This window comes from Kazachstania africana, chromosome 1 (genome assembly GCF_000304475.1).
Source record: "Kazachstania africana CBS 2517 chromosome 1, complete genome".
NCBI lineage: Eukaryota > Fungi > Ascomycota > Saccharomycetes > Saccharomycetales > Saccharomycetaceae > Kazachstania > Kazachstania africana.
In genome coordinates, this window is record NC_018940.1 from 1,611,907 (window position 1) to 1,622,827 (window position 10,921).

General features: G+C 36.0%; 4 protein-coding genes across 4 annotated transcripts; 2 read left to right on the top strand and 2 right to left on the bottom strand.

The window, feature by feature from the left end:
• Positions 1–259: 259 nt before the first annotated feature.
• Positions 260–1,612, bottom strand: LAP3 (bleomycin hydrolase; the record flags this gene model as incomplete). The annotated part of the gene is made up of 1 exon (XM_003955325.1): positions 260–1,612. The coding sequence occupies one exon, from the start codon at positions 1,610–1,612 to the stop codon at positions 260–262; it is 1,353 nt and encodes a 450-aa protein (XP_003955374.1).
• Positions 1,613–2,144: 532 nt separating this feature from the next.
• NAR1 (iron-sulfur cluster assembly protein NAR1) lies at positions 2,145–3,566 on the top strand (the record flags this gene model as incomplete). The annotated part of the gene is made up of 1 exon (XM_003955326.1): positions 2,145–3,566. The coding sequence occupies one exon, from the start codon at positions 2,145–2,147 to the stop codon at positions 3,564–3,566; it is 1,422 nt and encodes a 473-aa protein (XP_003955375.1).
• A 972-nt stretch (positions 3,567–4,538) lies between these two features.
• On the top strand, positions 4,539–6,047 carry ZWF1 (glucose-6-phosphate dehydrogenase; the record flags this gene model as incomplete). The annotated part of the gene is made up of 1 exon (XM_003955327.1): positions 4,539–6,047. One exon carries the CDS (start codon positions 4,539–4,541, stop codon positions 6,045–6,047), a length of 1,509 nt encoding a protein of 502 aa, XP_003955376.1.
• A 129-nt stretch (positions 6,048–6,176) lies between these two features.
• Positions 6,177–10,907, bottom strand: ATG2 (Atg2p; the record flags this gene model as incomplete). The annotated part of the gene is made up of 1 exon (XM_003955328.1): positions 6,177–10,907. One exon carries the CDS (start codon positions 10,905–10,907, stop codon positions 6,177–6,179), a length of 4,731 nt encoding a protein of 1,576 aa, XP_003955377.1.
• Positions 10,908–10,921: the final 14 nt, after the last annotated feature.

The following is a 10,921-nucleotide window of genomic DNA, read 5'->3' on the forward strand; positions in this document are numbered from 1 at the left end:
GGTATAGTGTTACACTTGATTGGCCTTCTAAAAGCGTGTTCCTCTTATCGAAATATTGGCTGCTTCCTATGTCACAAAGCACTGAAAGACTACTTCTGAGTTTTGTTTTTTTATATTGCTTTTTTTTTGGTTCGCTCATTGCGAGTTCCTATAATGTTGGCTTTTTCACCTCATCGGAAGCACACAGTATATATATTCGATAAAGATACATGAATATGTACGGGATATTTTTACGTTTACATGTATTAAGATGGTGAACTTAATCCGCTAAAGCTCCCATTGGATCCCAAATTGGCAACACTATTGGTTCTTCTTTACCTGATGTGAACTTTTCGGCTAGTTCTTTTGATAAATCTTCTAGATCGACTACAATTTGGAAACAATACTCTTCGAAATATTCTTGAGTCATAACGTAGTAACCATCTTTACCAGAGTCTTTACCCCATGAGTTTTCTACGCGGTAACGAGATGGAATTTCTGATCCTTCTTCGATGTGGCAAGCATTGATTAGCATGGCATGGGTCATTAAACTTTCATTGTAATTGATTCTATCTTCTTTAGTCTGATTCAAATTGTAGCCAATATCACTATAGTTCCACAATTGAACATCCATGACACCAAATTTCTTATTCATGAATTTTGGAGTATGAGAGCCAAAAAAGACAGATTTATTAGCTTTTAATCTTTTGACAATCAATTTAGACAAAGTTTCATTGTCTACATTCAAATACAAGACATCAGTGCCTCCGATGACATTACCCAATCTGTCAATCTTAATCAACTTGCCATATTCGTGTCTTGGGTCATTAATTAAAGAAACTGGAGGAGTTTCTAAATTTAGATTACAATATTTCGTAGCAAATTCTAATGGGGTACATTTCAGTTGATGAACTTTCTTGTCCTTGTCAACGTAATCCCATTTGAATTCTTGGTTTGGTTGCACAGGAGGTAAATCCATGAAAAGAGTCATCATTTTGAAAATTTCCTTTTGCATTTCAGATCTTGTTTGGGCAATATCTTCATTCTTTGCAACCTTAGATCTTAACACTTGAGCGAATTCTCTTAACTTGGTAGTCAGTAAAGAGTTCCATTTTCTTGAGCTTGTTGTGGAAAAAGGTAAATCGTTGTAAATATCCTTCGGAACAAGACCGTATTTCTTGACAATGTTCAAGAACATGCTGTATTGACCACCATCCTCAGTTGGAGCAGTTAGCAAATATTGAACCAATCTAGAATCAGTTTCTTCATCCTTTGCAGAGGAAACGATCTGATCAAGAAAATAGTTTGCCTTTTCTAATTTATCGTAAAAGAATAAATATGCTTGTGAGATTTCGAATTCTTTTAAATTAAGGTTCTTGATGACGTTACCACGTAACTGGTTTGTAGCTGCGAATAACCAACATCTACCGGAAGCCCTTTGGTTAGTAACTGGAGTAGTGTCGTCATCTAGGCTGATATTGAATACACGATTATCCTGTTGTAATAGACGAGATTTATTCAACAGGGCGTCATCAGCGTCATAGTTTTTAAGCACGGTAGAGGCTAAAGTGTGAGTTAGATCTGTTTTCAAACTCTTATCCCAAGCGGATAATGACTCTATATTCAAAGACATTGTGGTTTTGTTTTGACTTTTTATCTGAATTGTGATGTTTTTTTCAAGATGACTTAAAAATGTCGGAATTTATTTATTACATACGATGAGCATGGTTAAAGCTATAATAATGAGTCATGGAAATGGTGTCATGTAATTTAGAATTGAACGTGTTGTTTTCACGAAATATTGGCTTGGATGTCATAGATGACGATATTGCAAATTAGTGATGCAGCAGCTAGTGAGTGGAATTAGCCAGGAAGCATTATAGCTGTAAGACAAAGAAGTTTCCGGTATGAATAAAAAAGGTATGAATATTAGAAGAAAAATTCCATCACAATAGCTGCATGTAATGAACAGGTAATGGAAGAAGCTGCAAGATGCGGGATGCAACACCCTATACTTTGTTTACACTGTGTCGCCGACATAGGAATTGGATGAGATATAAGAGACCCATGAAAAATAGTACGAAAAAAAAAAGAAGCGATGCCTTTATTATTAATCAAGAGGTAATCATAGAGAGTTTCGATAGATATAGGAGATAAGTGCATCTATGACGAGTCTATTATCTGAAGAGGATCTGAATGATTTCATTACACCGTCTTTGGCGTGTACTAGGCCCACAGAGACGAAAGTGAGTGAGCCTAATGTGAATGAATTAGGTGAATATGAAGTTGGTAAGGAAAGTGAGACTTTGCAGAAGGTGAATATTACGCTATCTGATTGTCTGGCGTGTTCTGGATGTATCACTTCGAGTGAAGAGATCATGTTACAGAAGCACAGTCATTCTGTGTTTTTAGAAGCGATGAATAGAGATCATGGACCATTATGTGTGAGTGTTGCTGCACAATGTCGTATATCGATGAGTCAATATTTTGGTATGGAACTGATGGAATTTGATATGTGGTTGATTAATTTTTTCAAAGAGAGGTTTCAAGCCAAATATGTTGTTGGGTTACAAAATGGGAGAAATATTACTATCAAGCAAACGATAGAAAAATTAGTTGAATGGAAACAAAGGGAGCAAGATGAAAATAGTAAACCTCGATTATCCAGTGTATGTCCTGGGTTTTTAATTTATACAGAGAAGACGAAACCAGGATTGGTGCCTTTACTATTGAATGTGAAATCTCCGCAACAAATTACGGGATCATTATTAAAAGAAGTTGATTCAAGTATGTATCATCTTAGTATCAGTCCATTATTCGATAAGAAATTAGAAGCTGAAAGACCAGATAGTGCGAATGAAGTTGATTGTGTCATTACACCGATGGAATTTTTAGCCATGATTGAAGATTTGAAAATTGACATCAGTGATTACTGTACTAAAGATAAGAATCTACTAGTTGATTATTCGCCTCCTGGATGGGATCCATCAATTCATTGGGCGTCCAATAGCGGAAGTAGTTCTGGTGGATTTGCATATCAATATGTGGAATATATGAGACGTAATCATGTTGGGAATTGTGAGATGCAGGTGTTACCGGGTAAGAATGGTAATATTTTAGAGTATAGATTAGTGGATGACGAACGAAAGACGATAGCGTCAGCGAGTGAATTATCGGGATTCCGAAACATTCAAAACATGGTGCGTAACCTGACAGGTGGGAATAAGAGAAAGATACAAGTGTTAAGAAAGCGTACTGGAGGAGGAGCCACAGGGATCCGTCATTCAGATGGAGGAGACAAGGTGCCCAAACAGTTTGCGAATCCATTCAAGAGCGATTTCATCGAAGTGAATGCATCACCGGGCGGTTGTATAAATGGTAGCGGATTAATCAACATGGAATCGAATGCTATCAAGAGGAAGCAGTATACACAACACATAGAGCAATTATACTTCAACAAATTGCAACAGATAGATCCGATTAATATGATGAATGAAATTCAAGCGAATAAGAATTATGAATACGAGTTTATGCCGGCAGTTCCCCAAGAACCAAAAGACATACCTCTTGTCGGACGCACCTGGTAGAGAGAGAAAGTTATCTATATATACACGATGAAGACACTGGCGGCTTTTTATAGCACCGATGCCGCCATTGGAAGACTTTTCTTCTTTCGCCGCTCGGAAGGGAAAACAATGAAATCCCACAAAAAGGGGGCCGCCACCCGATGATGACAAAGAAGAAAACGAAGAAAGGGGCGGCGACGGCGGTCTGACCAATCGAATGAAAATTGGAGCCATGGAAATTTGCCAGAAAACGGATCCCTGCCCATTCCGTCTGTCTTGTCGGTCTCTTCCGTTTTGCACCACAATACACACAATAGGTGCACCACTACTATTACATACTTACGTAAGAAATCAAGTAAACGTGATTTTTAAAGCATTTGTAGTCCTACTTTTGTACTCTTCTTGACAATCTTTTATTACTATAGAATGCCACACTACTTCTGTAGCTGCCGCTGCTGCTGAGTGGTTTTTCTACCTCTTTCCTTTCTTTCACTTCACACACAGCGAATTCGATGACTGAATAAAACGTGATTTTTAGTGAAGAATAATATTCGGCCGAACTTTTTTTGTATGCTGTTTTTGCAAGGGCAAAGTCGTAAACTTCAGCCATAAATGGGATTGTCGTATCCGTTTTTTCACAGAGAATTTAATGGAAATCGAAGAAGGTCAAGAGAAAGGAACAGGAAAAATTTTAGATGCAAGAACGACTTACATATTTCCTTCTTAGAAATATGTATCGTTATACTCTTGTTTGATAGTTGCCCCTATATATACATATCATATTATTATATTAATAACAAGGAAATTTCCTAATCGTGTGTCCAGTCCATCATATCCCAGACAATTACATAAGAATTGATTAATCATTTTGTCCTCGTTTTTTTTGTTCTTATTATTTTAGTCAAATATATAAAAATTGTCAAACTACCAGTTAGACTTTTTTCCTCAATTACAAAACAATCACCTCAATTAACAAGTACATCCCAACTTCCAATGAGTGCAATCCCAAAATTCGATAAAAATACAGTCGTAGTAGTCTTTGGTGCTTCTGGTGACTTGGCTAAGAAAAAAACTTTCCCTGCCCTTTTCGGTCTATTTAGAGAAGGTTATTTAGACCCTTCCACTAAAATCATAGGTTACGCAAGATCACATCTGACTAAAGCTGAATTGCAATCAAGAATAACTCCACATCTCAAATTTAATAACGTTAAGGATCATGAAAAGATTACCCAAGATTTCTTCAATTTAATCACATACGTATCAGGTAATTATGATACTGATGAAGGTTACAATAAATTGAGACAAGAAATTGAAATTTTTGAATCAGAAAGACAAATTACTCAACCACATCGTCTATTCTATTTCGCTTTACCACCAAGTGTTTTCTTAAGTGTAGCTAAACAGATTAGAAAATTACTTTATGCTGATAATGGTATTACAAGAATTATCGTTGAAAAACCATTCGGTCGTGATTTAGAAACCGCAAGAGAATTACAAAATGACTTAAGTCCCCTTTTCAATGAAGAAGAAATTTACAGAATTGATCATTACTTAGGTAAAGAACTAGTTAAAAATTTAATAGTATTGAGATTCGGTAATCAATTCCTGAATTCCGCTTGGAATAAAGATAATATTCAAAGTATCCAAATATCTTTCAAAGAACCTTTTGGTACTGAAGGTAGAGGGGGTTATTTCGATTCCATAGGTATCATTAGAGATGTCATGCAAAATCATCTTTTACAAGTATTAACCTTATTAACGATGGAAAGACCTGCTTCATTCGATCCAGAATCTGTTCGTGATGAAAAAGTTAACGTATTAAAAGCAATGGAGCCAATTGACGTTAATGATATTTTAATTGGTCAATACGGTAAATCTGAAGATGGTAAAAAACCAAGTTATCTAGACGATGAAACTGTCAAAAAAGGTTCTAAATGTATCACTTTTGCCGCATTGGCTTTCCACATCAATAACGACCGTTGGAGAGGCGTCCCAATCATTATGAGAGCGGGTAAAGCTTTAAATGAAGGTAAAGTCGAAATTAGATTACAGTACAGAGATGTCCCATCCGGTATGTTCCAAAATATACCAAATAATGAATTGGTCATTAGAGTTCAACCAAATGAATCTGTCTACATGAAATTTAATGCAAAGACACCAGGTCTATCTAATGAATCACAAGTTACCGATCTGGACTTGACTTACGCTCATAGATACCAAGGTTTCTGGGTCCCAGAAGCTTACGAAGCCTTAATCAGAGACGCCCTATTAGGTGATCATTCCAACTTCGTTAGGGATGATGAATTGGACGTCAGTTGGTCCTTATTTACTCCATTATTGAACTACTTGGAAGGTCCAGATGGTCCACAACCTGAAATTTATCCATACGGTACAAGAGGTCCAAAGGGTTTGAAAGAGTATTTGAAAAAGCATAATTACAACGTATTGGAAAATCGTAGCGATTATACTTGGCCTATCACTACCCCAGATGATAAAAAATAAATATAGTAGCTAATAATCATTACAAAAAAAAAAATATAAGAAATCTTTTATGATATGAATGTTTAACACAATGACATATTCCCACTCAATTTTAATCCTTTTCTTATATAATAAATATGTATGCAAAATTCATCTTATATGCTTGTACTTATCTTTTAAATCTTCTGCCTGCTCTTTATTGAATTGATTCACAACACCCTGTAATGTCTTAGATAAAGCTTCCGTAGCACCTATTAACGGCCTTATTATAGCAACTGGAGCTGCTCGTGCAACAGTTACAGCTGCAGCTTTCGCTCCTTTGCCCTCCTGAACATTCCTTCTGATATCTCCACGAACCCTCCAGATGGCATTATAAGCGATTGACATGTGCTTTTCTAACGAATGATATGCTTCTTCCAACCCTTTGTGGATATCTAAAGGTTGATCCGCGTATAGACTAACAATCTTGGGTTGTACCATGTTATTACTATCTGATTTCGATGCATCGATGACAACAGCCGTAGGACCTTTACCATCAACCCTTGGATTGTTTCTTCCAAGTAACTGATCTTCGCATAAGAGTTTATCTATATCAATAGTACTCAGATCGTATTCTGCTCTCAAACTCATCCCTTTCCCACCTAGTAGCTCTTCGGTATTTTCCAGTATCGTCTGTGTACCATTTACAACTTTAGTACTCAATTTAATAAAATCACCAGCTGTAGTTCTCAAAAAGACATTCCCATTTTGTTTGAGCGTCCTCCTTATATGAGGATCGTCATTTTGATATTCTGATAGCAAAACGGTAACTAACGATTTGATACCGGTACTCAGTGACATAAGCGTCTTTATAGGAGATATTCCTTCAATCACGCCTCCTAGCTGTTTTTTTGTAATATCAGGAGTCCAGATATTTTTCAATATTGTACCCAGTTCTTCAAATCCATTGACGCCAATTAATTTGACATCTTTCAATAAAATCGTAGAACCATCTAGTGTGAAAAAATTCATAAACTCTGAAGCATGCCCGGATTTTAATCCGTTATAATCTACTTTCTTCGGTTTATAATCGAGTTTGACTTTAACCCTGTTCATACAAAATTTTTGAATGAAAATCTGTTCCGGATATTCATCAATCAACTGAAATCTCCGATCTTTAAACTCAAAAAATCTGGTCAGAAAATCTAGTGTATTTTGGTCGACATGCAGCCTTAAAGGGGCTATTTTGATATCAATAATTGACTCGATAGCGGCCAGATAGTCGATGGGCCTCACCATATCATAGTTTAATGACAACATTGGATAATGCTGTAGTGAAGACTCGTTTTTTAATGGTGCCAAAAACTTATTCCATGTAGAAGTCATGACATTATCCATAATTTCAAATTTTTCGACACTGAGCTCAATTTTATTTGTCAAATCTACAGAATTGTCAGATTCTTCTTCTGTAGGATTGTCGGTATTGAGATTGAATAAAAGAACTTTCAAATTTTCCGCATTAATTGAAGCTTTGTATGTTTTAGATGGGTACAGATTCAGTCTATCATTGCTTGTAAGTTCTTCCTGTATTGTTTTATTCAAATTTTTTTCTAAGGAGTCTTTACCCTTTTTATCTGCAGTAATGTATATTGATTCAAAAATGGACGTCTCCAACATTTGGTTGGTATTGTCCTCTCCTGGTGATGATTCAACTACTTCAGCCATATTGGCTGCAGTTTCACTTACTTCATCGACAGTAGTTGTTATAAGCCTCCTTGTATATTTCCAGTCAAATCCATCGAATAATTTCAAAATAATTTTCTTAATATCAAGGTTAACTTTTATTGCTATGTCTTTCAGCTTTTCTTCTGATGACGAATAGGGCTTATCTTCTTGCGCAACTATTTGATCACTCTTCAGGTCTATGTAGTCTTCGTGTAGATTGATACTAGCGTTACCTTGAGAGCTGGAGGAATCCTTTGCCTCTTTGACCATTTCACGAGTACCAGTATAATCGCTTCCGCTTGCAGTTAGACCATTAAGAAAGCTTTCCACCATACTAATAGATCTTTTAGTATTTGTTGGTGAATTAGCAACATCGGGAGACCTCAGATTATCAAAAAAGTTTTTATCAACATTCTCAAAGACGTCAATTGGATTCCGCGGTTCGACCCTGTACATCTTTTCGTCTGGAAAGGTTTCTGGGTATTTTAAATCAATGCATAGTTGAATCAATGTATGAAAAGCATCTGCACAGACTGACAGGCCAATATAACTTATTTGTAACGTGACATCTAGGTATTTCACCATTTTTTTCAGATTAAAGCATGCTGACTCTATCCTACCCGCTGTCGAAAAACCTCTGTGAACGTAATATGTAGATAGTAGAGAGGTTCGACCCCTATGTGTTTTCTTAATATGAGAAACATCGTCAATTAATAGTAAAGTCCCGCTTTTAATCATTCCCCTGATGTTAAATTCTTCTAAGTTAATTTTCGAAATAAGTTGATCTATTGCAACCAGGAGACATGCCTTAAGTCTGTATGGATGCAGGATGATAGAACTCTCTGCTATCTTCAAATCGATCGCAGTTTTGGTGGTTTGATTATTCTCCTTCGAGTTCCCGGGATTATAAATCTCAGTCCGCCGGTTGGCAGCTTTCTTAATTATATCTAACCATTTGGAGTAGTAATGTATTGATACATTATTGAAAATAACTCTTGTTTCATGAGTTGATGAAGTGTAATCAAGAGATATATATAGCACAGGTTTGAGTTGAGAAGAGGGCTTTGCTACCGAAATGATGTTTTCTTTAGTTTTGTCTGGAAGAATTCTATCCATCTGAAGGTTCCTAGAATGAAAAATTACTGAGTTTTCTGTTTCTGAAAGTATTAATGAATTGTGTAAACATTCCCCCTTAAATGACCCTAGCATTTGATTTGGTCCCGTGTCTTGTAGCTTCCACGATATCGTACTTACCACTAGTATCAAAGTAGCAGTGTAACGATGTTTATAAATAATGCTAGAAGAATTTAGAATCTGTACACTTTTCCTTAAATTTTGACGCTTGTCAGTCTTTTTAGTGATTTCTGGAGACATATCTACAGAGCTAAGAAGGTTTGATAAATCAGCTATTAAATCTTGTAATTCATTCAGCTCATCTTTGACAGAGATATGATTTATGTTTCCAAGTATATTGGTGTACACTATGGATTCTTCCAAAGTTTTGGTGAAAGAACCCAATTCCTGCGGATTTTTATAAAATGATAATGAAACGTCGCTTAACTTCAAGCTTTCTTTAAAACTATTGTTATCATGCTTCAAAAGCCCTATTTTTTTTGTCTTCAATAAGCCTTGTTTTGAATTAAAAGATAACGGGTGGCACAGGATAGAAAGCTTATAATCACCCATCTCTAATGAAACGGCTATGTCATTACTTTTAAAAGAAGTTTCCATATTTGAGGGGCTTCTGCTTTTTGTCTGTTTTGGTAGTGCTTTGTTTCTTAAAGATGCCACAAAACCTTGGAGTTGTTTAAGGAAGGAGACAAGTAATGGTATCTCATATATTTTTAAATTTATGTCTAATTCATCCAATATCTCTAATTCAATATTTTGCCGTATTTTAGCTTGGAAGATAGGTCCTGGTCCACTCTTTTTGGAGCCTAGAGTATTTCCGCCAGATCCTAAAGAGTTTATTTTAACGATATAGTCACCGTTACTAAGCTGGTTCATGTACGTCTGTGCAAATGATAACGCTATGCCAGATACTATGTGAATACTAATGATGTTTACTCTCACAAAAGATAGAAAGTTAAAAGTTCCATCGGCTTGCTCCTTTTGAAATCGCCTATAGCCAAGGGTTTTTGTAACATCTTGTTGAAATTTATCCTCATTCTTGACATCTTGTTTGGAAGATAACTCTTTCATGACTATTTGCATAATATTAAAGAAGAGAGTGTCGGTTATTTTAATGATATTTTCCAGATGAATATCTACATGTTCAACATCTATTTCCAGGTTTAAGATGCTCAGATCGCTTACTGAGGCTAATCCCTGGAAGAGAATTGAGACTTTATTTATATTTAATAGTTTCTTATTCGAAGTTTTATCGTTTTCCACAATTGATAGAGATTGTACATCTAATGCGCTCATATAAAGTGATGCGTCGCCGATTTTTGATGAGCACATAGCGTCCCGAAGTTGATTATCCTCCGATATTGGAGCATCTCCATATTTTTGCTGCTCCTTTCCTGTAAAATGCGAAATTTCGACTCCTTCGATCAAAATTGATCTAATATTGTTCTCCTTGCTTGTAAATCGTATCTTGTCAAGCTTCTGTTGAAGTATTTGTTCATCGTCATCATCCAGCACAATAATGGTGATATCTTGTAGAATAACTGATAGATTACCTAATGCAGAATTTAAAACTTTATTTCGTACGCTTTCCAAAGTAGAAGGTTTTTTCAGGCCGTCAAAAGTATCATCATCGATTTGAATAGTGGCTTCTCCTGTTGGCTGTACTTCCTCTAAATTGACAAGTGAGTTAGCCAGGTCATGCATACTCTTCGCAAGAGAAAATGAATAACCTACCGAATCACTATCAGCAGAATCTGGTCTGCATTTAGGAATATGAATATCCACTGATATTCCTTTACCTTTCACATCTAGACCTCCTGAAACTGTCAATTCTAGGTCCAGAAACTGAACCTTCCCAGATCTTACGACGATGTGGGGTATCTCAATTTCTGAAACCGACAGATCAACGTCTTTAAATGAGAATTTTGATTTGGAACCTAAAGAAACATCAATATTTGTTAAATTTAGATTTGAGAATAGCGAAATTTGTTGCAGTAGATAAAGTAAGAGCCGCTTTTGAATACCCTGTGAAAACCAGAATCCCATTCACAATGGCAATA